Source organism: Pygocentrus nattereri, chromosome 18, assembly GCF_015220715.1.
Source record: "Pygocentrus nattereri isolate fPygNat1 chromosome 18, fPygNat1.pri, whole genome shotgun sequence".
Classification (NCBI taxonomy): domain Eukaryota; kingdom Metazoa; phylum Chordata; class Actinopteri; order Characiformes; family Serrasalmidae; genus Pygocentrus; species Pygocentrus nattereri.
The window spans coordinates 14,697,439-14,725,314 of NC_051228.1; the positions used below are offsets into that span (position 1 = coordinate 14,697,439).

The following is a 27,876-nucleotide window of genomic DNA, read 5'->3' on the forward strand; positions in this document are numbered from 1 at the left end:
TTTGTACTAGTTAGGAAATGTTCTCTCAGAGGACAACAAAGGAATATTTGTAAGTCGCTCTGGATATGAGCATCTGCTAAATGTCAAGAGGTGAGCTGCGTAGAGAGCGATTTGTTAGAGACAAACTATGCTTGTGTACTACATGACTGTGGCTGACAGCAGGTGGAAAATAAAGCACCACAACTTGCCCCTTTTATTAATGGTGAATGCTACGTTTACCTATACCTAAGAGTTGTTGGCATCTACGTTTCACCCATTTCCACTTTAGTCATTCACATTTACTTTCTAAATCCTTTTTGTGTTTAATTTCATTGTATTCTGTTGGTGACACCAGCTGGCATGCTTGCTGTGCTTACAGATGCTGGTAGATGGATAGTTAAGTTACAAAGTCACATAGCAATTCATTGCAAGTTTTGTTACCAGCTACTTTTGAAATTCTACTCATTTTGTGTTTGTTTTTTTTTCTTTTTGATCGCTATTTAAGTCCCCATTTCTTTCTTTCCTGAGTGTGTTTTTATGCCGCTCTACCTACCCACCTCTGGTATTTTACTAAACGTGTCAGCGAATGGCTTATTATAACTTTAGTGAAGTGCTGTGATTCCTTTAATAAGGAATTGCAGCGTTGGAACTTGTAGTCATCTGTTTCCGTTCTGTAAATAGTTTTGTGGCAATACTCATGTTCTCGTGAAAAACTCGTGTCCTTAATCCCCGAGTTCGTCTGAGTTTGAGAGAAAGGAAGTGTTCTTCCTATTCAACCGAAAAGGCGCATTGCGCCTTTAAGAGTGTAGCTAACCTGCTAACGGGAACACCGGCGCAAACAGCCGTAGAACTGATAACAGACAACTGTGGAATTTATATGGCAAAACGGATTGTTAGCTTCTTTGAGTCGCTTAGAAGAGGACCTACCGACTACATCGAAATAAAACCCAGAAGACCGACGCTTGAACTATGAGGAATTTCACGGTAGCCTGCTAACAATCCATGAGTAGTCGTCTTGCTGGCATTTGTTTTCGTAAATGTGTAGCTAGCTAGCTAACTAGCTGAATTGTAAGCGGGCGAGCAGCTTGGTTAGCTAGCTAGGCTAGCCAAGCTAACGTAGGTCTGACAGCGAGACTGCTTTACCTTTAAAGTGGCTACTTGGCTAACAGCCAGAAAAACCTCTAGCTAGCGCTAGGTAGCTAGCGGTCTTTGCTTTAACCCCCACTACTGCATATTAGTTATGTTTTAACAAACGACCATGTATGTTGATAAAATATATAACCTAGCTAGCCTAGCTTATCTGAACGGTTCGTTGCCAAGTTAGTAGCAAACAAACTTGCTAGCGAAATATTTTAGCCAGCTAAATAACCTAGATTAGGTAGCTAGCTATCCAACGTCAGCAAATTTCTTGATTACATTTTGTAGGTAATTAATCACACACTGTAGCTACTCCTCTATTATTAGCAGACGCATTAGCAAGGGACAGGCTTGCGGATTGGCTTGCTCATTGAAGAAAAGAAGATTAACTATCTTCAAGCTTGGTGGTCAGATCGTTTGAACAAAAAAAGGCCAAATGTAGGTCTAATGATGAGGCTTTGACAGTTTACAGTCATGTAGTTGGCAGTTGAACGTCAGTAGTCACTTGGCTAGTAACAAACAAGGACAGTAATCTGACCTCTTTAGGCGAGAACCAAGTAGCAATTAGCTGTCATTTGCGGTATCTACATGGTTAAGCTAGCTGTGCCTTTTCCTTTAGGCCTTTTAACTAACTTTACGACAGCATAGCTAACCCTAGCACTTAAAATGCTTAAACTCTTAATCTGTGTTCAATATCTCCCACAGGGGTAAGTGAATCATATTGTAGCCCTAGGATGGACAGTTACTTCAAAGCTGCTGTGTGTGACTTGGACAAGCTTTTGGATGACTTTGAGTTAAACTCAGGTTAGTGTTTCTTTCTTTGTCTTGTTTAATTATGGGAAAAGAAAAACAGTCCGCTTCTCATTTAATTAAATGCTTCATTTTCACTGAAGTGTCGGTTTCTGCACCCGTGAAATTGTACTTTGATCTTCAAGACAACAGCACTGAGTCTCTTATAATAGTGGAATAGGTGAGAGAGAGAGAGCACATAATATGGCATCTTAGACTATCTCTCTATATATAGTATTTTCAGATCACTCACAGCAGAAGCTTGATTTTGTGTTTTGGATTGTTGACAGATCAATGACTGATTTAAAAATTTTTAATTTATGAAGATCAGAATCTTTTTTACAGTTTTTGTCTTAGTTTTCTTTGTTAAGTGAGCTGTCACCCTCTTACTGGTGATAGACGTCAGAAGGAGTTGATCATTTTTATACTATGGTAAAATAGGATGTAATGGATGAAAACCTAACAATAAATAAACGTAAGAAAACATGAGAACAAAAACAGAACCAATCAGACAGTGGTTCTGTTTGGGTTTGCTTGTAATTCTTATGGGTGTCAAAAAACAGTTTTGAGAACTGCTTTAGACAGAAACAACCTTTTTTACCAGTTTTACTACAGATCAAATTAAAGCTAATTAACAGTTTTTTTTGGCTTGCTTTTCTTGAAATCCAAGGGCACAGCACTGTACAAATTTTGCAACATTCTTTCTTTGGCATTACAAACAAGCATTTACAGTCATAGTGAAACGCATAGGACTTCTGCCAAATCTTTCTCAAACATGTTTATTTGTTTCTTGTAATTATATAGAAATTTTATATAGAAAGTTTTTGATTACAGTGTTTATGGTTTTAGATCTTTTTTACATTTCCTAAATTAAAATTCAAAAAGTAGTATGGTAATATTATTTGTAGATTTTGGTTTCATCTATAATTGTGTTCTCTTTGCAGAGGAGGCAGAGAGCAAACCTACATTTGCAAATTCTGCATGCCAGGACCCAACCATCTACCCTCATCACTGCTTAACTTCACCATGCTTTATACCAGAGTCATCCACAGTTTCACAAGCTCTCCCTGATGTCAATGCCCTGCACTATGGTCCATCTACACTTAGCAGTATACAGAACCAAAGAGATCAAAAAATTAAAGGGAGGGTTTTGACGGGTGTTGACCTCCTGTCCTCTGTTGACAACAGAGCTTCCAAAAGTTTGACTCCTCCTTGTCCAGATAGATCCTTAAAACCTGTCTGTGACCTTGTTAATGATACAGGATCTGCCAGTCTGCCTCAGACAAACAGTCACAATGCTTTCAAACAGCTGGAGTTTGCTGAAAAACAGCTTGAGGATGAGCTCCTGGTAGATTTTGATAGTCCAGTTATATCATTTCCAGGTGATGTGTTTAAGTCCAGTCATGATGAGCTGCAGGGACTAGACTCTGGTGGTCATCTCGGTGGCTCCTCAAATGCTCTTAGTTTGCTAGATGTTATATTGCCTGCAGCTGTTGAGAGGACTTGTGAACCTCAGAATACTTCAAATGATCTAAATCCTGTAGAGAGTAATGAAGTGGAGATGCCTCAGAGTAGCTGTCCAGAGGCATCCGGCTCTTTTGAACTTCATAGCAATTCCCAGCCATCTTTAGAAGATGAAATAATCCCCAATAGTGCAATTTCTTCAAATGTAACAGAGGACATGACAGTATTCAGTGCTGTCAGTACAGGCCTGCCTAATTCAACAGACATGCAGCACTCAGGAGACAACATCGACAGGGACCAAGAATGTTCTTTAGCCCTTCCCCCTGGAGAAAAGGAATCTTCCCTCTCCTGTCTCCCCATGGCTGTATCCATGTGTGGATCTCTTGTGGTCTCTTTAGAACCTCAAGAGACAACAGTGCATGAAACCAAAGAAAAGACTGAAGTACCTTCCCCTGACTCTGAAGAGACATTAGCCACTGAAGAGGCAGAGAACTTTCCTATTCCTTCCGAGGAAGTTGGGACTTCGATATGTCTTAGCCAGTCGGATTCCTCCCCTGAGGATGACCCTGAACTCATACAAATAATGGCAAATACAGAAAGGGCAGCAGACCTTATAACTCCTCCTTCTAACAGAAATTTTGAATGCACCTTATCTCTTCCAGAGAAACTTAACACTAGAGAATTGCCTGAGAGTAACCAGTCTCCTAACTATGCAGGGAGTCCTGATTACCCCTCAGAGTTTGTCTTTACTAGTGATTACCTTCCAGAAAGTGAGCAAAATATGATGATGGTAACTGATGAAGAACTAGATGCTTATTTAATGGGTCAGGCACAGAGAAGCAGCCCTGAGATGTCAGCAGAGAAATTTGTTGATGATGGCTTTTCAGAGTTCAATGTGGATTTAGAGGAAGAGTTACAAAGCTGTCGAGTAACTACATTTGCATCACCTGAAAGTGACAGGTCTCTTCAGTTTTTAGAGGAGGGTGAAGGTTCCAATTTTTCCTCATCATCTCAGGACAGTAGTCCATTGAAAGCAGACACCACCCAAACAGCTAAAATGCATGACATGCCCAGCCCCACTGACTTTCAGGCAGTGTGCAATGCAAGTCAGCAGCCATGTTATGGAGGAGCACGACCAAAGCAGCTGTCTAGCCAAACACAAAGAATAGTACTACCCCAAGAGGAGCAGAATAGTAGCAGCCAGTCTGAGGAGAATATGTTGAGTTCTGAGGAGAAGAATAGCACACATTCTTCATCTGTAGCTCCCATAGTGAGGCAGTCTCCCAGCAACAGTGAGGATAACTCTGAATATCCGAATCATGAACCTTATGATGACAGTTATGGCCACGATGAGCTTTCAGAGCCACCTCCATACCCAGGAGAGAGTTCTGGAGAAGGAGAATCTTCATTTGAACTTGATCGGTCAGGAACAGAGGACGGTGGCCTGGGCTTGAGGCAGCCTGCCTGGGTCCCTGATTCTGAGGCTCCAAACTGCATGAAATGTGGACAAAAGTTTACTTTCACTAAGAGGAGACATCACTGCAGAGCCTGTGGCAAAGTAAGTCAGTTTGTGCTTTCACTTCCCTTTTGAGCTTTACCATGTAATTCATGATTTATCTAACGGGGAAAGGTTGCTTTGCTACGAAGCTATGGTCCATGTCGTATTATTAACTCCACCAGGTCAGTTTTGCAGTGATATTGCCTTTAAAGTGGAAATCCTGGTAATATTGGTTTCAGATGGCATCAATTTGATACCGCCTATTGGTACTGGCACAATATCAATGCTGGACCAGATATTGAAGGAAAAGAAAAAAATTTATCTGATCAAATCCTGTAATAAATATAGCCTGAAATAGCACACTCACTTTTTGTGATGTGACATTGTTAGCTGTGTATTTCTGTGGGGTAGTGTTTGAGTAGTTTGAACATGGCAGCATGATGGCACTGATGTGTCTGGTACACTAACATGGACCACAACATCAGTGTCACAGCAGTGCAGAGAATAATCGATCACCCAAATAATACCTACTCTATAAAGCCTGTTTTTTGGAAAGTAAACAAAGTATTGATCATATAACCTCTGACAATTTCAGGTATACTGTGCCCTTTGTTGCAACCGTAAATGCAGATTGAAATACTTGGAGAAAGAGGCCAGAGTTTGTGTGGTCTGCTATGAAACCATACAAAGAGGTGAGTGTATTTGGCTCCATCCTCGTTTACTTTTGAGCTTGTACATTGTGGTTGAACAATATATTGATTGTTGGTTGTTATTATGGTAGTGGCCTTTTTAATTCGGATGTGTTGATCCCAATATGCAAATGACTTCTCTAACAATTCACAATAATTAGTGCATTGAGCATCCTGGTCAATCTTATGTTTTCCAAATTGGTTTCTGTAGGTGTTTTGATGAATTGGAGCAGTCATGTGATCCAACAACCATACATTGTCAAAATAATGACATGTCATAATGTCATATCAGAGGTTTACCAGCCTGATCTGATATATGGCAGGGCTCATCTCAATATGTTGAAAAGTAATTGCAGTATGGTTTCTTGTCCATGTTGTAGATCTCCACTGTAGGACAGACCAGGGCACAACCCAACATACAGTGATTCTGACTTTTTGTTGTTGTTGAGCAGGTTTATATGAAATGTGCTTTAGTTGTCATCTTGTGTTCTGGCAGTATCTGCAAATTTCCATAGAGAGTGCCCCATTTTAAAGCAGGAGACTCATAGAGCTTGTTTACACCTTCCATTAACATGTGTTTTTGACTGGATCATATCTTGATTAACTTGGCTAGATTCCATTGAACCCTTTTCACTAATTTCTGTCCCCAGTTTGTTCAGATGAGATTGAGTTGTAATTTTTCCTGCTTAAGAAGCAATGCCAACACGTTTCTGTTGTATTTTTGTTTACTCTTCCCCCATTATGATAAGAGTGGACATACTTAGCTTGGATGCTGTCTTTGGCCTGGAGTGCACAAAGGCACTTGGTCTGGGGTTAACTTCAAGTTCATGTACCCTCCAGCTTTTGTTTTATTTTTAATATTTTCTCTTCTGCTAGTCAGCGCTGAGTAGACGCATTTGTGGTTACAAAATCAAAACTGAAATGCATCAAGTGGGTCCAAACATGGGCAGATCACCAACAACACACTAGAGGAAAACTGTGCTAATGCATCATGTAATCAGGCCCCTAGTGAGAGCTAGCTAGACTAACGCACAGCCTCCACATGGCAGGATTAGTTTTAAAGCAGTGGTACAGCTGACCCTCCTGTAGGAAGCAATGAGACTCCTATTCCTTAATTGTGTGGGGGGGGGGTTTGTTTTTTTTTTTTTTTTTTTTTTTTATCAGAAGTTTTTATTTGCAGTTTGTATTAATCAAAATGTATTAGATGTAATGTGAAAAAACATAATTTCAGTTTTATCATTTTGAAACATTTTGTTTGCTGTTCTACCATGTTTGACACGGCCTGTCTCCTAGCTGCATTCATTTTGATGCATATATATTTTTTATTTTTAAGGCCAGAAACCGAAACTGGATTGAATTAACCGTGCTTACATAAATTTATCAGACTTAAGTCCCTTATTGTAGTTTTTGCAATGTGGCAATCTGACGATGATCATTGTCTGAGCATATTTTGGAAATTGTCAGTACTTAAAGCACTGTACTGAAGAACACTGGCTAACTGTTTTGTTGCAAAGTGAGCATAAATAGCCCTGTTTAAATTTAAGAATTTAAGTGACTCTTATTAGTCCCACACCAGGGAAATTTCACCTCCGCATTTAACCCATCCGTGAAGTGAAACACCACATACACTCTAGTGAGCACACACACACTAGGGGGCAGTGAGCACACTTGCCCAGAGCGGTGGGCAGCCCAATACGCAGCACCCGGGGAGCAGTTGGGGGTTAGGCGTCTTGCTCAAGGACACCTCAGTCATGTGTTGTCGGCTCTGGGGAACGAACTGGCGACCTTCCAGTCACAAGGCTGGTTCCCTAACCTCCAGCCCATGACTGCCCCAAAATGGACTTATTCCAGTGCAGTTTGTAAAGCAATTAATAAAAATTGTAGTTGTAGGTTTTCTAGTTCACAAATAGTAAGTGCCGGAAACAATGCTCACAATTTCATTTGTAGCAGAGATGTACGAGTTGTTCTTATGAAACATGATTAATCTTACTCAAATACTTAAATTGTTTAGCTAAATCAATTGTGCACCACTCTTCTCTTTTATCAGCAAACACAATGCTTCAAAACTTGGGCAAAGTTGTGTTTGGTTTGTTGAAAATTGATGGTTGCTTGAGTTGCAAGTAGTTCTTAAAATCACCTTGATATCTGAGATTTTCACTCTTCAGAATGTGTTGCATGTTGTCTAGAATAAGATGGACCTTTTTTTTTAGGTTGTTTGAAGCTGCTTGTGTTGAATATTTTGTTTGGTTGGTACTAGTTTACTCTCAAAAGCCAACTGAATCAATCCGTCTTTCCTCTTTGGCACAAGGGGAAAAATATAAGGAATCATGCATCATAAGCCGTTAGCATTCATGGTACATATAGGCAACACTTAAGTTATGTATTGGGTGTAATTATCACTCAAAACATGCTTGTAGTAACAATTTGAACAGTTCATATGCAGCTTGCAAATACTGGAGTTTGGCTTTAAACTGTTACTTTTTAATATTATATTTGTTTTTACAATATAGAAATCACGTAGGAAAGAAAATGTTTCTTTTGTAGTCATGATAAACCCAACCTTCATGATTTACACAGTGGGGTCTGGATTTGATAGTTTCCCTGTTAAATGGAGCATGCCAGATTAGTTTTATGCACTACACGTAAAGGAACCAGAAAGTAAATCCTGCTTTCTCTCGTATCTCTCTGGACATTTTAGTTGATAGAACTAAATTGTTCATTCATCTGGAAATTGAAACTACTCTCTCCAAACTATTTCTGTTGTGAGGTACAGTCCAGTAGTGTTTTTAGAGATATTGTCTTAGAATTCAGTTAGTCAGATCAGTTGACGGAGTGAATGGTGGGTTTTTTTTTTTAATTACTGTTATTATTACTTTTTAAATAACAGGGACAGTAATTTGTGGAAATTTGCTGCAGTGTTATCTCGGCCATAATAGCAGTCAATATAATGATCATTTCATACCTTCTAAATCTTAGTATATGCCAGTACTGATTTTAAAACCAGATGGGAACATCAAGAGGCTATTAGGCATAGTGATTTCTGAAAGTCTTTTTTCCTAGTAATTTTTTCCTTCATTAGAATCATGCTTTTGTGTGCAGCTGTGCAAGTACTATTTTATTTTATTTTTTAGTTTTTGGTTGGAAATGTGATTAGAAATTTGTCTAATCAGGTTTTTTTCTCCACAGTGGCTAGGTTGATACAGCTAGGTAATATAGCTGTTAAAAGCCTAAATGAAACGTGAAATGTCTTTCGCAAGCTTCAAATGTGCATGTTTCATCCTATACTACTAGAACCCCAGCGGCAATTAGTGTTATTATGTAGGTGGGTTTGTCTCTCTTGTTTTTTTTTTTTTTTTTTTTTTTTTTTTTTTGCCATTTATTTATTTATTTTAAAACATTTTTATTGGAAAAATACAATACTTCCAATCACACAAATACAATTCACCAATTCCCATTTTTCGCTTTTTGAATCAAATCAAACAACAAAACTAACCCAATCCCCCCCCCCCAAAAAAAAAAAACCTTGATAACAATGAAGGATAAAATAATTGAACTAATTACTAACTATCGTGTATTAAACAATAACCACCCCTCCCCCAACGCCCCCACCTCAGCTCAACATGACCAACTCACATATTGCCATATTTTAAACAATATAAAATGCAACGCAAAAACAAGCACACACTCAATCGGGTAGTGTCTCCATATTAGTGAAATAAGAAATTTGAAAGAAAAATTTGACCGTACATCCTCTCAACGTATATTTAATTTTCTCAAGTTTAAAAAAAAAAAAATTACGTCCTTGAGCCAACGGGAGATAGAAGGATGTTTAACAGACTTCCAATGCAACAATAAGGTGCATCTTGCTAGTAAGGATGTGAAAGCTATAATATCCTTCTGTGTAGAGTTAAGTGCTAATGAGGGGTCGGGAATCCCAAATAGCGATCAGAGGGCAAGGTTGGAGATTCACCCCAAGAACAGTGGACATAGTCGTAAAATAACCCTCCCAGAAGCCTTTCAGATCAGGACAAAGAAAAAACATGTGGCTAAGATGACAAGGAGAGCCATGGCATTTATCACATTTGTCTTCCATTTCCGGATACAGTTCAGATAGCCTAGCCTTAGAGAAATGCACCCTGTATAAGACCTTAAATTGAATAAGTCCGAGACGGGCACAGGAGGTGGTAGATCGAATCCTTTCTATGGCCTGTTCCCAGGATTCCGCATGAATTTGTATTCCCAATTCACTCTCCCATATGCCTTTAAATTTACCAGTTGAGTGGCTACTAAAGGCCAAGATAATGTCATACAGCTTCGTAATAATTCCTCTGTGATGGGGAACAAATGAAAGCATGGTTTCCCACCGCTGTTCTAGAGGTAAAGAGGGGAAATTAGGAAAACACTTGGCCACAAAATTGTGAATTTGAAAATAGCGAAACAAATGAGTAACAGGAAGGCCATATCGAGATGACAAATTGGCAAAACTATCAAAAACACCATCTACATATAAATATTTGAATTGTGTAATACCCTTGTCATACCACACTGAAAATGTTGTGTCCACAAGTGATGGAGGAAATAAATGATTATTATGTAAAGGACCCAAGGAAGAAGCAGCTACAAATTTAAAATGCCGTCTAAACTGATACCAGATCTTGAGCGTATTAAGAACCACTTGATTATCAGTGTACAGAGAGGGTATCGTAGGTAAAGAGGAATAAAGTAGAGCAGATAGTGAAGATCCCTTACAGCATGATGGCTCCAATTTACACCAAGAGGATCCAGGAGATTTTAACCAGTAACAAAGTTTATGAATGTGAGCAGCCCAATAGTAAGTTAGAAAGTTAGGTAATGCAAGTCCTCCATTAAGTCTGCATCTCTGCAGTAAAGTTTTACGAACCCTAGGTGATTTCCCACCCCAAACAAAAGAACAAATTATCTTATCCAGTGAGTCAAAAAAATGTTTTGGCAGAAAAATTGGTATTGTCTGAAATAAAAATAAAAATTTTGGTAAAATATTCATTTTAACAACATTGATCTTTCCAATTAATGAAAGGGGGAGATTACCCCATCTTTGAATATCGGAAGTAATCTTTAAGATGAGGGGAGTCAAATTAGCAGATGCAAGGCTAGATAAAGAACGAGTCACATTGATACCTAGGTATTTAAACCCCGATGGACTATACTGAAAAGGTAAATCTGACTGTTGAAGATGACAAGCTGCGATATTCACGGGAAAACACTCACTTTTCCCCAAATTTAATTTGCAACCTGGAAAGGTGCTGAAGTTCTCCAAAATACTTAAAACAGCAGTGATTGAAAGTGTGGGATCTGTTATATATAATAATAATAATAAATCATCCGCATACAACGATAATTTATATTCAAGTCCGTTACGGGTGATTCCTTTGAATAAGGAGGAAGATCTTAACGTAATAGATAGAGGCTCGATAGCAATGGCAAAAAGCAAAGGTGACAGAGGGCAACCTTGGCGACTTCCACGTCCAAGGGCAAAATAATCAGAATAAACATCATTAGTGTGGACACTAGCTTTAGGGGATGAATAAAGGAGGCGAATCCAAGAAATTAATTCATCACCAAATCCGAATTTCCTCAAAACCGCAAACAAGTACTCCCACTCTACCCTGTCGAATGCCTTTTCAGCATCTAAGGAAATTACCAGTTCAGGAAGTTCAGCCGACTTTTTTGAGTAAATTATATTAAAAAGTGTGCGGGTGTTAAACAGTTGACGTCCCTTTATAAACCCATTTTGCTCTTCGGATATAATATGAGGAAGCAACTTTTGCCATTTATGACCTGAAATGAAATTTGAGCTGTGTTATCACAATTCATTGCTGTTTAATACCACAAATGAATTTCAAGACATTTAGGGCTTACCCTAACAGCATTTTCCAGACTTAGAAAACCTGTTGGAGCCAGAAGTCATCCAGGGAAATGAGTCTGAGGCTCTGAGCTCCCCAGTTTTATGGCTTGCCCTCACCAGACACTGTACTGTGATAAGTATCACTGTACTTAAATATTTGATTCATCAATTTGTCATGGCTCCATGGAATACCAACCTCTTATTTTGCACTGAGCATTTTCTCTGTGCAAGAACATGAATGAAAATGACCATGCCTGGCCAATGCATTGCAAACGAACAGATTTTCTGTCAAACTGTTGGTCAACCCTGATCATTTACCGGGTGAAAGTACGCTGGTGGTACGAGTCGGGTTGGGCTGGTTCTACTGTCAAAACGGCTCCCTTTGCAGTAGTGGAGATGGTGATGCTGAGGAAATGGTGAAGAGGTATTCTTTAGGCCACAGTTTTTGTGGAGGATTTACAATGCTTCCAAATACTAGATACCAACATAAGTTAATGTTTGAGTGCTCAGATTCCTTAGGCCTATTTAAATTTATAATGTTAACAGTAGAATATGTAGAATGTTATGCAGTTTCCATCTTTTTCATTTGCTTTTATCAAATTAGAATGAGAGTTGCAAGAGAGTTTTATTGTTGTGTAATTTTAGAGAGAAAGGCTTTGTTTTGATGGGCTCCTGAGGAATATAAAAAGGGGTCGGCAACGTTTAGCAGTGCATGAAGTCCATTTGCACATTAAAAAGGACATTCATCACCACAGCGTCAGAGCTGCTAGAGGCCAGCCAGCTCTCTGAAGGAGTGATTCAGAAAGAGAGAGAGAGAGAGAGAGTGAGAGAGTGAGAGTGTTACTGGGTGGAGCCTCAGGGCAGTGGTGTATGTCCTTGACTGTGTGTGGTAACGACCCACCTGGTATGAGTATGCACAATGCTCTCAGACTCTGCTTTCCACTTCAGGCAGACACACACACACTCATGTAACACTTAACCATCCCCTTAGTGTCTCGCTTCAGGATAGGGAGGTGTGCGTCACCTTTCTCTGCTCCGCTCGGTCTTCTCTCAGTCCAGGCAGCCATTTAAGCCACACTCGTCCATCTTGGCAGTCATTTGACGGAGGGAGAGACGGGGAGAGAGGTTTGAGCGTGCTTGTTTTATTGCGGTGGTTAGAGTCAGGACATAACTGGAGGGGGCCCGGGGACAGACGGGACCTCAGCATGAGCAAGTGAAAGTGGGCTGCTCCCCGTCCTGAGTGAGAGTCCTGAGGCGAAAGAATGCACACTCTCTTCTTATCTTTCTCTCTGTCTCACTCGCTTGTGCATCAGCATGGGACACATTCGCCTCCCTGCTCAGTTCAGGCTAAAATACACCAGAGAGACTGCATCTAACCCACACCACTGGGCTAAGATGAAAGGGAATTTGGGTACGACCAAAATGAGGTAAGGGAAATTACTAGGCAGCTAGAATCTTATAAAGAATCATAATTTCTGCATTTTTGCATTGTCGTTTTTATTTTTTTAAGCAACAGATCTAAGCTTTGTAACATAACTTCCTTGAAGTCTCTTTTGCACTAATAAAGCATATCTGGTCACTTCTTGTGCTCAGGACATCATCAAATTCAAAACATTTGAAGGACATCCAGAACCTTTCCTGTATACATCTTAGCCTGCCACTATCTTGATTTATTTTTATATCTCTGTTTTAGCCTTCTCATTGTACATGAACATGTTTGCAGACTGTACTCTTGGCTTTACGTTATCCAGTGCCAATGTAATCTGGTTGATGAGGTTGTATGACACTTAATCAATTTACTGCAAGGCAAGGCTTACTCAGCACTTTGCTAAGAGTCAGCAGCTATGGGTGCCGGGGTTGGCACTGAACATTCTGTTTGAAAACCAATTTTACTTACCTCAATGCACAGTCCTCTGGCAGGGTATGCAGTTGTTTTGATCAGCTTATTGGCTTTGATGCGCTAGCTGTAACTGATGTGCTCCACTGTAGTAAACATGTAGGTTAATTATTTTGCTCGTTTTGGATTGGAGCCAGTGATCATTGCACTATAGCATGATTTTTGGACTTTGGACATTACAAAGTCATAGACTTGAACGTTGTTAATGATATAAGGAGCAGCCCTCAATTTTTTTTGTTGTGTTTATACTATTGATCATTTTTCTGATATGTTTATAAAATTAATGAGTCTGCACATCTGCATGCAACCCAAATATTAAATAAACCAATCTCAGGCTTTCCTTTTTAAATATGGATTTTTCTCTTTCGATATGAAAGCTATAAGAGATAGAAGAGTTTTTATATGAAAATAATGGTATGTATTGGTTGTTTGTATTTTTGCAGCTCAGGCACTACAGAGAATGATGAGCCCCACTGGGCCTAGTCCCAACCCCAACGTCCCGTCTGAGTACTGCTCCACTATCCCACCTATGCAGCAGGCTAGGGCAGCCGGCACCCTCAACTCCCCCCCACCCACGGTCATGGTGCCTGTGTCTGTCCTCAAGCATCCCGGCAACGATGGTACGCATACACATGCCTCTCCCGCGCTACAGTGCACCAATCTTGGGTGTGCACTGAGGACTAATAGAACAGCTGTGCATCAGCCAGCTCTCACAGCTTTGTGAGAGAAAATCATGTTCATTTCATTATCTAACATATCTTAAACGTAGCTGAAATCTAGTTGGTGCTTCTGTTCTTGGTGAGCTTGTATTGCAACATGACACCTAGAAATAGGATAAAAAGAGGCTACCAGGTAGTGCAGGTGTAAGAGAGATATAGCTAAACTTGGATCATTTTGATGTGAATTAGGGCTGAACAATGATGTCTGCACAATAAGAAAAATGGAGATTCACCAGTCCATTGACCCTTTTTATAACGATACATATAGCGTATAATGGGGAAAAAAAGGCTTGTTATTAGTATTGTGATATTATTATGCTGTGCCATGTTGCCCACCCCTAGTTGCAATGTAAATAACCTTAACAGGTCAAATTACCATTTTAAATTCTTATAACATGAAATCAACTAAAATGCTGCGATTAAATTATGAAAAGAATGATTATATTATTGCGGATTTATTATGCGACTCGGTATAGGCTGAGTGCCCTTACATAACCCACAATATTAATGTCATAAAATTGCAAAACAGGTCAGCCAGAATCCAAATAGTAAATTGGCAATTTGTGTGTTTGAAGCAAAAATCTGCTCATTCAAATTTTGGATGATTCTGATTTCGTCCTTAATAATAACATTCCAAAATACTCTTTTGAATAGTAGGTAATCTGGGAATCCTTAAAAAAAAGACTTTTTATTTTTTTTATCTAATTGAAAGAGAGACCAAACTAAATTTCCTAAAACTGAGCATCAGGTACCGTTAATGTGGCTACATGACCCCTACATAAATGTGATGACAACTAACATAACCCTACATAAATGTTTATAAAAGCTTAAGGTTATTGTTAGCAGTTTTGATCAAAGTTAGCTAAAGTAGCTTTATTACAGAAGATGCCTATAGGAATAAGCCTTTGCAAATATTTATGAAGGGTTATGTGAGTTGTCATCACAAGCTCATGTAAGGTTCATGTACCCTCATTAACAGTACCATATGCTAAGTTTTAGGAAATTTAGTTTATTTTTTATGTATTACTTAAAAAAAAAAAAAAAAATCAAGAAATTGTGCCTTCCGTAGTGTAGATTTCTTTCTCTCATTCTTCTCACATGGCATATTTTTATTTGCTGTCAGGTTTCCCAAGAGAACAGAAACATGTATGGTTTGCTGATGGAATACTGCCTAACGGTGAGGTGGCAGATACTACCAAGCTCTCTATAAGGCCTAGGAGATCCTCGCAGGAGTCCAGTCCAGTTACGCCAGACCCTCCAACGGCATGTGTATAATTCTATAGTAATATGGTCTAAGTTAAGGCAATTCTTCTTTGAAAGTACAATGTATTCATAGTTTTATACTGTCACTAATTATAAGTGTTACAGTAATAGATGATCTTTAAAGCCCAGCCATTTATCTTTATGACCCAGTTTTCCAGACAGCAGTTCCCCCTTTAAAATAATCATACACTACTCTCAGCCTGTATAGGAATCTATGCATAAATACAAGAACAGTTAAGAACATGAGCATTTTTCAGTTCAAACTAACAAGAGAATGGAAAAGGAAGGTTCAGTTAAAATATATCTAACCAATTGTTTGTGCTGTCTTCTTTTAGCATGCTTGTAAATTTCCAGAAGGCAGCGAGGGTTCTGTGGACAGTTCTGAGGGTGGTGTGGAGGTGACCCATCGGGTTGTCAACGGGCCGTGGGACTATGCCCTGCTCTGTGGGCTCAGTGGCTGTGTGCAGGGGGCAGCAAGTCTTATCCCTGAGGATGAGGAGGGGCTTCCACCACTGCTCATTACCACAGGAGAGGAAGAAGGAGGGGGTGAGAATAGCTCCTGTACAGCCCTGATGTGTTTGGGTGTTGATCAGAGGTGTTTACGTCACAAAATATGTAAATGGTCAGACTGGCTTAAACATTTGATTTCATTTAATAGGCTATGTATATGTGGTGTAATATGTAACTCTTCTTCATATTACAGATTTATTAGTAGAGGAGCGCCCTGCTGCCTGCCAGATAATGCTGCTGTTAGAGGAGGGAGGCCCAAGACCTTTGACGTTTGTACTGAATGCCAACCTTGTGGTTAATGTCAAACTGGTCACATGTACGTTTTATGCCCACAAAATAAAAAAAATTGTGAATTATTTTTATTCCATATTTACTTGTGCTTTTCTTTTACGTTTTTCAAATAACCATTAATGTTTTCTAAAACATTGTTTGTTTTCCTGTGTAAAGTACTTTACTTTTTTTTTTAACCATGTACTGGTTGTACTGAAAACTATGTATTTTTTTTTTTAGATTGTGGGCAGAAGTGTTGGTGTTTGAGCTCTAATGGTCTGCAAGGAGTGGGCCAGAGAGAGCTAGTGTTTGTTATAGAATGCCTCCCAGAGGAGAACAGTCTGCCTAGAGACATCTTTAGCTTTTACATTAGCATATACCATGATGCTCAGAAGGGTAAGTCATGGGCAGAGCAGGAGGCTTTTTCAATAAAAGTATGTATTTATGTATGTATGTGGCAAAATGTTGACAGCCATTTCTTTCAACAGTAAATGTTTTTGCCAGTAAAAGCACTAACATTAGAAAAATACAAATAAACATAAATACAGTAAAACTGTAATAGGTTAGAAGGTGAGCTCCTTAACACCACTATTACATGGATTTGTTCATACCAGATTTAATTTAATTTGCCATGCTAGCTACCCAGATAAATGGCTGTTTTATATATTATTTTGTCTATGATTTTTGCATGTTATTGTACATCAGATCTTCATGTCAAGAAACAGATTTAATTAAATTAAATGAAAATTAAATGACCGAATAGTTTCTAATATTTATCTACTTATTTGTCCCCCCCCCAGGAAAATATATTGAGGAACTTGGTAATGTGACATTTACGGACAGTTTTCTGAGCAGTAAGGACCATGGCGGCTTCCTTTTCTTCTCTCCGAGCTTTCAGCCTTTGGATGGGCTCGGGTTACCTGCAAGCTCCTTTCTGTGTGGGGTTCTCATTCAGAAACTGGAGGTACCGTGGGCCAAAGTGTTTCCCCTTCGCCTATTACTCAGTTTGGGAGCAGAATACAAAGGTAAGCTTCCAACATAGTGCTGTTTTTTATTGTTCAAATGAGGCCTTGGCAGTCAAGAAACATACTGTAAATGCAGTTTTGAAGATAAATATAATGTAAATGCACTGGAGTTAAGATGAGAAGGAAATAATTATAGATAGCTCCTGCCACAATTTACAGTCCAATATGTGGTTCCTTAAAGTGAATGCAGTCTGGTTTAGTTATTTATGTTAACAAGAACCTTTGTTGCTGGAACTGGAAGTTGTTCTGAATAAAGTAAAGGGAAGTGAATGTCGCTCAAAACCAGTAAGCCAGACTGAGCCTCAGTATTAAAGGTTACAGTGTGCAAAACATGAAGTGAGGTGTGATGAGAGGATTTTATTGATAAGCTGGGGCACATTTGCGGTTTTCCCCTGACTTTTTATTGAATACTATGTGGCTTTGCTCCTGTGTCACCATTACATTTTTGTTACCTGGTCATACAGTATATGCATTATTTTGATCTGAACTGAGTGTCTTTTAGACACTTCCCGGTCACAAACGGTGGTCCCGTGACTGGTAATTTATCAAAAAAAAAAAATTCCAGCCTTCTAGAATTGTAAAATTCCTAAATACTGTCATGTATGTCTTTTAAAAGCTATAATGCAAAGTGTTTTGTGGTTGTGGTCTGATGTGCCTGTCATTCTCTGGCATACTTTTTAGCTGAGCTATTTTTCATTCTGTGATTAACTGTGGTTAAGCTGATAAAGTGTAGAATTCAAACAGATCACCAACTTTGTAGGGCTACAACTAAAATCGATAATGATGACACAGAATACTGGGCAGCAAATCTTATTATCGATCAGTTGTGGAGACTCCAGGCCAGCGTCATGCACAACCAAAAAGTAAAACATTATGCTGAAAATTGGCTTAAATATCAACTTGAGCATGAGAATCTTGGAGAAGACAACAGAAGCTCAGCAGAAATTGAATAATAAAATAGTATGTATTTACATTTTTTTTTAAATAAAACATTAAATATTTAATGTTAATTATTGAGAAACTAATAACTGCACCTTGCAAAATTATAGTGGACTGATTACACAATATGGAAATAATGATTTGTTGCAAACCTAGAGCTTTCCTTTGCATCCACTCAAAGTGCCCTTTTGGCCAAGTTGTTTGATTCTGTAAAATGCTAGACTAAAACCTAGCAGATTATTTGTTCAAAGACACCAGTCTGTGTTCATGTTAGAGAAACACTTCTTGATAAATTTATTTCGCATGGCTGTAATGCATCTACAAATCCCTGCTTATGTGTCTACCCCTTGCTGTTGTATTCTTATACAAATTTTGAACAGTGTTTTAAGTTTAACCTCTTCACTGTTTGATATTTATTTATAGTTGGATTTTTTTACTCCCCAGTGTATCCTAGCCCACTTGTTAGTATCAGGTTCCGTGAATCTGTCTTCAGAGAAACTGGACATACCATCATGAACTTGCTCGCTGTAAGTATCACTTAATTTCTCTGCACTTTGATCTCTGAGAGGATTCCATCTTCTTGAAGTGCTTCTTGAACAACTTTAAGCTACGTTACATACTGCTTCAAAATTATATCTTGCTTCAGCACTGTAACAAACTCCAGTAGCACCATTTTGACTAACACCTGCCCTGACATGTGGGGCAGACGATTGTCAAAATGGTGCTACAGTTATGTTTTTTCTTGTAGCACCATTTTGACAATCGTCTGCCCCACATGTCAGGGCAGGTTTTGGTCAAAATGGTGCTACAAGAAAAAACATAACTGCATGAAACAGGCCCATTGAAAAAACCAAGCTAGGGAAACAAGCTTGCTTATTTGCTGTTAATTGCTACAAGGAAAACTCTTAGTGTTTAAAGATGGGAGACCATGCACTTCACGAACATTTTTCATCTCTGGCTTTGTCTTGCTCTGAAAGACTCACTGTTACTGTGTGCATAGCAGGCAGCTGATTGCTGCTGGTGACTAGCTTGAAACCAAAAATTCTTTATTCATTTATTTATTTTACTTTTTTTTTTTTTAAATGTGAGCAATCATTTATGTATCACAGCTGCTTACTTGGCCATATAGCAAAGAGTTATTGATTTGCTGCTATGAATAAGGTGGTCCTTCATGTGGTTGTTAAAAATTCCATGTGCTGTTAATCCTCTTATCATCCTTACTGTCTGAAGTGTTGTAGAATACATCTTGAAGTTTTCTTTCTTAAAAGCCATTATGTAACTGAAATTTTAAAGTGTATTAAATGTTGATTCATTTTGCTCTTTGTGGATGAAGATAAATTTGTCTTAATGTAGTTATCAGCCTTATTGTGGAGTGACTTGGTTCTTTAGAAAGGAGCTTTTGTGACCTGACTAGGGCTGAAAGATTAATTATTCTTTTTTTTATGTCAAAATTGCAATTTAAGAGAACACAATTTTCAAATGGCAAGAGCTACAATTTGTTTTTTAATTATAGCTGCATTAGCAAAAATGTCTTGGGTTTTAAGAGGGGAAATTAAACCTAATAACATGGAGCATGTAAACTGCCTGTAAATGAGTTAGACCAATCAGAGGCAGCCACACTTCCATGTGTTGCAACGTACTGGCTGTTTGGCACATTACATTCAGAGGTCAACCCGCAGACCTAAAACAAAGTTGGTATTCTGAACTTTTTGGCCAAAAAAAACAATAGGCCTGAAACTTATACGTCAAAGATAGTAATCGTGACTTAAATTGCAGTCACAATGTTCAGGCAACTGATTTGATTAGTACTAAGTATATCCATCCTCTCAAGTGTCTCTGCCACTTTCACAGTCTTAAAAATTAAATGGCTTTTTGATTAAATACTATGTTTCATTTTAGCTTTTTTTCAGCTTTATTTTCTCCAGTTTTAATTTTTAAAAGTCTTAATCTGTCTGTGCATTCTGGTGTATGTGATGCATACAAACATGGCATATCAGCTTGTGTTTAAACATCACATTGTCTTGGCTAGTCTAAAGTGGCTTGAGTACCATTTATTGTCTTACTTTGTTGAAGTCAACATCACAGTTATTGAATGCTGGCATTTGTGTGTTATGAATTCTAATGCAGGATCTGAGGAACTACCAGTACAGTGTGCCTGTAGTTGATGGTCTGCGGATCCACATGGAGGTGGGCAATAGCTATATTGACATCCCCAAGTCAAGGTTTAACGAGGTAAGATCTTTGTGAAGCCATTGATCTTCATTCATTTAAAGCATTTTGAAACAATGTGGAGTTGGATTTCTGTTGAGTGATGTGTGTTGCTTGCAGATGCTAAAAGTGATGAATTCCTCAAATGAACACGTAATAAGTGTTGGAGCTTGTTTCAGTACTGAGGCAGACTCTCACTTAGTCTGTATTCAGAACGAGGATGGAAGTTACCAGACACAAGCCAACAGCATTCAGGGAAAGGCCAGGAGAGGTAGGATTTTTTTTTTTTCCTGTGTACTACAATACACCAAAAAAATCTACTTTTCCCCCCTTTTAGATGTTTGTTTCTCTTGCAAATAAGTAAGCATCTAGTAATAGTCTAAGTTGATGTAAATATGTAGCCACATAAAAATCTAGCATAAGCTGTTGTAAATATTTAGCCACATAAAAATGGGGAAATGGGTTGGATTTAAAGATAAATTGTAAATATGTCGGGCCATGTGAAGCTGTCTTGGTAGTTTGAGACTCCTAATGCAAGTCAGTCAGTTTATCCTTTCATAACCCATCACTTTTGTGGAAACCATTATTTTTGTTGTTTTTTGCAGTGACTGGAGCGAGCTTTGTTGTTTTCAATGGTGCCCTGAAAGCTTCTTCAGGATTTATTGCCAAATCTAGCATTGTTGAAGGTAATGTGTTTAACTGTTTAATGTGCTACTGCGTAGATGGCTAACTAAAAGCTAGTGAGCTAGTAGCAATGTCTTAGTTAAAAGAACAACCCCCTACATGTTCCCATTTGTTAGTAATATTAAAATTGCTGAATGCGCTTCTACAAAAAAAAAAAATATTGAAGCCCCAGGTAACCTAAATCTGTGTTTTCTTTTTAAGTAGGTTGATTTTGCTCAAGTAGACACACTATTCAAGTGAAAAGTACACTATATTGCCAAAAGTATTCAGCCGTCTACCTTCACACGCATATGAACTTGAGTGACATCCCGTTCTTAATCCATAGGGTTTAATATGTCAGCCCACCCTTCGCCGCTATAACAGCTTCAACTCTTCTGGGAAGGCTTTCCACAAGGTTTAGGAGAGTGTTTATGGGAATTTTTGACCATTTTTCCAGAAGCACATTTGTGAGGTTAGACACTGATATTGGACAAGAAGGCCTGCCTAACAGTCTCCACTCTAATTCATCCCAAAGATGTTCTGTCGGGTTGAGGTCAGGACTCTGTGCAGGCCATTCATGTTCTTCCACACCAAACTTGCTCATCCATGTCTTTATGCGCCTTGCTTATGCACTGTTGCGTAGTCATGTTGAAACAGGAAGGGGCCATCCCGAAACCGAAATTGTCCAAAATCTCTTTCTTCTGCAGAGTTTCTTTCCCTGGAACTAAGGAGCCGAGCCCAATTCCTGAAAAACAAACCCACACCATAATCCCCCCTCCACCAAACTTTATACATGGCACAATGCAGTCAGACAATTAACATTCTCCTGGCAACCAGCAAACCTAGACTTGTCCATCGGATTGCCAGATAGAGAAGTATGATGTGTCACTCCAGACAACACATCCCAACTGCTCAGCCATGGAAAGCCATTCCATGAAGCTCTCTATGCACTGTTCTTGAGCTAATTTGAAGGCTATGTGAAGTTTGGAGGTCTGTAGTGAGTGACTCTGCAGAAAGTTGGTGACCTCTGCACACTATGCGCCTCAGCATCCGCTGAGCCCGTTCTGTCGTTTTACGTGGCCTACCACTTCATGGCTGAGTTGCTGCTGTTCCTAATCGCTTCCACTTTGTAATAATACCACTGACAGTTGACTGTGGAATATTTAGTAATGAGGAAATTTCACAACTGGACTTGTTGCATAGGTGGCATCCTATCACAATAACATGCTGGAATTCACTGAGCTCCTGAGAGTGACCCATTTTTTCACAAATGTTTGTAGAAGCAGTCTGCATGCCTAGGTGCTTGATTTTCTACACCTGTGGCCGTGGAAGTGATTGGAACACCTGAATTCAACAATTTGGATGGGTGACTGACTACATTTGGAAATATAGTGCATGTCCTGTGAATTGCTTTCCTATGTCCAGCAAAAACCTGAAGTGTTTTGGCAAGATTCTCCTTTTTCTGTGCAAACTGAGTGGTTTTAATATTGGGTAAAGTTCAAATATGTACCCTCCTCACTAGTAACAAGGCTGAAGGAGGTTGCCCTGCCACCACAGCTTTAACAATATTGTGCCCCTCTAGGTGTCTCTGTCTTCGTGTTAGAGAAACTTACCCGGATAAAGCTAAAAAAGAAACCAAGCGAAAGAAAACTGAGCACTCAACTGGCTGTTTTGTCTTTGATGGAGTGTTCTTATTAAAATATTAGACCATCCCAAGACAGTTAATGTGTTTTATTATTATTTTTGTAATTTTTTTTATAATATTTATATTCTTATTTTACTAGCTGTATGGATCTTGATATGTAGTCTTGCATTTCTCTGTTGGGAAACCTTCAGATGGGTTAATGGTGCAAATCCCTCCGGAGACCATGGAAGCTCTGCGGCAGGCCCTGAGGGATCAAGCAGACTTCCAGATCACCTGTGGAAAAGCCAACTCTACAGAGGCTCGAGAAAATGTTAGCGTGCGCTGGGTGGACTGGATACCCACAGTCAATAAAGGGTACTGTACACGGAGCACTGAATTCCATCCAGATCAGTAGTAATTGAGACCTTGTGGTTAATCAGCTGCTAGCTTTCTTGAGTATTTTGTAGTTTATGCACTCTTGCTGACAAGATAGACAGGTGCTTTTAATACAGTCCTTGGCTTTGGTTTTAAATCAACTAGGAGGAGCATAAACATTATCGTAAACACGATTTAATGTATGCTTAGACTCATAGTAGAAAGAATATAATTGTGTATGTGTTTTGTTTATAGTGTCACCAGCCCTATAGATGGGAAGTCTCTGGAGGGGGTTCCCAGTATCCGGATCCAGCAGGACTCAGAGTTTGAGATGGATGGGCGGATAATCAGGTGTACTGAGGTATGTCCTTCATACAGTCAATATCACCACTACTACCGCCTTCCCCACCCCTAGTTTAGTCATATCCAGTTCCACCTACTAGTTGGGTCTCCTTCAGTTACATGATATACAGTGCTAGGAGAGTGGAGGGTAGCACATGCTTCTTCTGAGTCCTGTGAAGCCAGCCACTGCATCTTTTCGAACTGCCATTAATGCAGCATCATTGGACATCTTGGACATCGAGGAGAATGTTAACCACCAGTTCTGTTACATAACTAGCATTGCGCTATGTGATATGGGGTATAAGGAGGGTCATACTACCCACCTAGAGAGAGTGAGATCAGTTGTGCTCTTTTGGATTCTTGGCCATGGATGGCTGTAGCATCGATTCGTGATGAGGGCCAGTGCTTAGATAGTTGCACCACTCAATAGCCCCCCACAAGATGTAACTCTTCCCCCATATAGCTTGTTCGTAGCCCAGTTTGAGCGCCCTTTGGATGTTCCAGTTGAAGGAACACATCCAGTCCATCATCTTGCTTGTCAACATGCTATTGGCAGAGATTTTTAGAATTTATGATAAGTTTTCAAAATCAGTCAATTAAATAATGGAAAAAATTATTATGCACATGCTCTTTCATTACTTGTCTTAATATATCATACTTGCTGTGTAAAGGCCTTTAGAATGTAAAAATGTATTTGGAGCTGCATCGATTGGAACAATATTTATGTATGCATTAATTTTTTGACTAAAATAAAATTTTCAGCCTCTTTTGAGATGTAATAAAGAACAAATTTACAGTATTCCTTATTCCTACTCCAGGGGACATACTGCCTTACGTGGTTTTAACCACTTCCAAGACATTTGGCACAAGTCTCATAATGCAGAATTTCTTGATTAGACAGCTGACTTAGTTTAGCTTAGCTCAGTTAGTTTGATCTGTCTTGGGTTTTCTGTCTCTCAGTGGTGTATCACTAAGGCAACTTGTACTGCGTGCTCCAATGCAGATTGAGTTTAACAGTCCTGATTATAAACAGCATTTGCACCAATCAGAGACAAGCTTCTGGTAGAGGAGGACCCTTTTTGTCCATTGAGACATATTTTTTTTCTTTGTGACCTTTGAAGTGTGAATCACAAAAAATCACTTTTCAGCCAAGAAAATGAACCATACTACAAAGATATCAAGAGTATAAATCAGCTATTACTCCAATAAGCGTTAATATGGTAGCACATATATTTACTTTTTTGCATATTTATGTATTGATTTTTCAATACAAAAAAAGCTCCTAAGCTCCTCGTTTCATGTGACTGGCTGTTCATCATAAACATTACACTTTCATGTGTATGCATTTCATTGGACATGTTTGTTCATGCATTAAGTTTCAGCTTATGAAGGGCTTAATAGTTGGCTGATGAACTGGATCAAGAATGTTGAAGCAGGCAATAGTAGAAACTGCAGATTCCCAGGAGCAGGATGAAGAAACACTGCCCTGGTGTTTTGTTTTCTTGTCTACATTCCCTTACTTTGTGTATTATACCTCCAGTTATGTTTATATATTTAGTGCATTCTCAAAGATGATTCCAAATAATTACAAATATTCTGGAAATATGATAATCAGATGTAATTTTTGTAAGATGCAAGATTTAAACTGCTACTACAGCCTGCTTCATTCATCCCTCTTTTATCTCACTAGGTCTTTTACCTGCTGAAGAGCCCAGACTGCTCCCTTTCTGGCATTCTCCCCTCCTGCAATCAGTTCCAGAGAGAGATCGCTACTGCAGGCTGCGCAGCACTCTGTCCTCACCTCTCTGTCCTAATTGGAAGTGGAATCAACTCACTTGCACTCAGAGTTTCTACTGATACTGATATGGTAAACGCTTTGTGTTTTGCTTATTAGCATTATTATTTTGTCATTGTTTTAGAGTTTAAGTTTTTTATAGGCAATTGTCTGAAAAGACAATTGAGCATTGTCTGAAAAGACAAAGGAGCATTTTCACAGCAAAGTATGGCATTGCCCAGCAACAGATTTGTTGCCAGTATGTTGTAATCATGTTTTTTTTTTTTCCATGTACATTAATTGGCTGTCAGGTTGACACCCTTTTTCAGGACAAGCCTGTCTATTTTACTAGAGAGGAGGTCTCATTTACTAGAGTTTTTGTTTCATTTCCTTGCCCAGATGGCTCATTGAATTCACTGCATTTTTATTTTTGTAGGTTGAGTACCAAGCGGGCTCGGGCGGGCGTCTTCTGCCTCAGAAATATATGAACGAGTTGGATGGAGCACTCATCCCTGTCATTCATGGTGGAAGCTCCTGTGTGCCACACCAAGCAATGGACATGGAGTTCTTCTTCTACATCACTCAGACTATTTGAACACAGAGGGTGATAGCTGCTCCCTCTAATGGCAGGGATGGTAGCCCTCTTTCAAACCATTAAATAGAAATGCTGGAGAGACACACAGACCTGTGTAAATGTTTGTAAGGAATAGTCCATTGCACTTCACAGCAGTTGCTGTAATTAACAGTAGGCTTCTTCAAAGCTGGTAAGAATGATTTTAAGGTTGTAGTGTGTCCAGATTTGATGCAGTTTGTGGAAATATCATTATTGTCTGTGAGATCAGAGAGAGCAAACTTTTATCTGAACTAAATTGTCACAATGCATGAGAAGCACTGCTTTGATTAATGTGAAGGATTTTTCTGAAAACCTTGAATTTGCAGGTTTTTTTAATCCATAGTTCTTTGGTGGTGTTCTTTGAAGTTGCTTCATCTGCGCCTATGTTCCATCTGACTGTTTCGTTCAGCTGTTGTATTTTTACGATGTATTGTGGCCTAACACTTGTCTTGGGTGTGTTAGCTATACACTAAGTAACCGAACACATCAGTTCGTTTGAAATGTATAAATGGAATTGTCTCTTAATTTTGTTAAGTTTTTATTAAACTTAAATGCTATTTTTGGAATATTCCCATAAGTTGAATAAAGGTAATATTTTTGGTAGGCCGTTGAAATTACTTTTGCGAGGAGAGTGAAGACTCACTGCCGAAGAGCTGATTTTGAGCTGCAGTTCAGTGATTTTTATCTCTCTCATTCATTCATATGTTGTTGAAGGAAATGTTGATAATGCTAAAAAAAAAAAATGATGCACGTAGAAATTTGCCTAATTTGCTCAAAGAAGTTTTTCACTCTATTACAGTGGACAGGTTTAAAACCAATTAAACCCATTTTAGTTTGTAAAATAACACTACAACAAAAAATGCCTATCAAATATATTTTAATCAAGTTATAATCTAATTGTTGTCTTTTAATATAAATTTATTGCAATAAATGATAATTGCTTGACTAGAGAAACATCAGTCAATTTACAAATATAAAGCAAATAATGTAGCTCTGGAAAAAGACTTTGCTCACTACATCTGATTTTTTTTTTTTTTTTTTTTTTTAAGGATGTGGCACAGGGTGGTGTTTTTTTGGTGTTTGGGTTTGTTTTTTTTGGGTTGGGGTTTGTGCTAATCCACTATACCACATGGGTGCAGCCAAAATAGTGATGTTGGAAATGTAGCTGCTAATTTCTTGGAGAATCAGTGATTTAGGATCTTTTAAGAAATTACTATAATTCTCATTTCACATACAATATGCTAAATCAGAGAAGACTGCGGTTTCCTAATGAGAGTAGAATCATCATGATTTGCCCATTAGATGGTGCTCTTGAAGCTTTTAAGGCTGTCTCTGAGATGGACAATTTTCACCTCAACTTGCAGTGAGTGAGACTGGTCTCTATGTAGTGCCATATGTGCTGCTGTCACATTTTATGATTTGTTGTTTAAGATGACCTGGATGACCATTACTGCAGAGAATGGTCCATGTGTGAGAAGTCACGGTTGTTTAGTTGGAGCTAATTTGATGTAGAAGCATTGAGAGCGCTTAAGAAATGTGTCCTTGAAAACCAGCAAAAAGAAATCCTTAGATGCCAACTATTAACAGGTTCTTAAATTTTGAATATGCACTTTCATGATGAGTTGTGAACTGACTAAGAAGTGATTGTACTTTCCTTATTTCATTTCTTGTACTGTGTGAACTGGGAATAGTATACTTTTGTTAAAGTGTGATTTTATCTGAAGTCAGTTAAGTATGTTAGATCATGTATGATTCAATATTAGGACTGTCTTTATTTTGTGGGGGGGTGGGGGGCAGTCATCTCATTTTTGTTCATACAGGCGGACGGGTTTTGCAAGTCTTCACATTAACAAATGCAAATGCTGTATAAATACAGATGATTGTTATGGAACCTCTGAGATTAAATGTGATCATTTTGTAGACATCTTAGATGAATTTATACTCCTTTATATCTGGAGTGAGTTAAATTTTGGGGATTTAAATTATTTTTCTCACCTTTATTGATTAATTGATAAATCATCACAAAGTATTTTATGCTTTACAAAAAGCTGTTAAACTGTACCATTTTGCATAATGTATATCTATTTATTCATGAAAACCAGCTTTATTTGGTGATACTGGTATCTGGGACCTAAGGATGTTCTTCAAACATTCATTTCTAATGTATCACATGTAGAATAAAATTTTGATATATATACATATACACAACCATCG

At 38.6% G+C, this 27,876-nt stretch overlaps 1 protein-coding gene across 1 annotated transcript; it reads left to right on the forward strand.

Annotated features, from left to right (window-relative positions):
• The first annotated feature begins 777 nt into the window (after positions 1-777).
• Positions 778-27,870, forward strand: zfyve16 (zinc finger, FYVE domain containing 16). Its single transcript, XM_017693713.2, has 18 exons — positions 778-963; positions 1,822-1,920; positions 2,850-4,927; positions 5,463-5,559; positions 13,781-13,957; positions 15,180-15,319; positions 15,655-15,865; positions 16,023-16,145; positions 16,340-16,495; positions 16,900-17,124; positions 18,508-18,590; positions 20,191-20,295; positions 20,392-20,542; positions 20,877-20,957; positions 22,771-22,933; positions 23,189-23,294; positions 24,966-25,142; positions 25,486-27,870. The coding sequence occupies exons 2-18, from the start codon at positions 1,851-1,853 to the stop codon at positions 25,642-25,644; spliced, it is 4,302 nt and encodes a 1,433-aa protein (XP_017549202.1). The 5' UTR covers positions 778-963; positions 1,822-1,850; the 3' UTR covers positions 25,645-27,870.
• Positions 27,871-27,876: the final 6 nt, after the last annotated feature.

What these genes read in the sequence shown, in the direction of transcription:
- zfyve16 (XM_017693713.2), top strand. Translation starts at nt 1,851, where the DNA reads ATGGACAGTTACTTCAAAGCTGCTGTGTGTGACTTGGACAAGCTTTTG. An exon ending in TGACTTTGAGTTAAACTCAG is followed by an intron (nt 1,921 to 2,849) that starts GTTAGTGTTTCT and finishes TTCTCTTTGCAG; the next exon opens with AGGAGGCAGAGAGCAAACCT. An exon ending in CAAGCATCCCGGCAACGATG is followed by an intron (nt 13,958 to 15,179) that starts GTACGCATACAC and finishes ATTTGCTGTCAG; the next exon opens with GTTTCCCAAGAGAACAGAAA.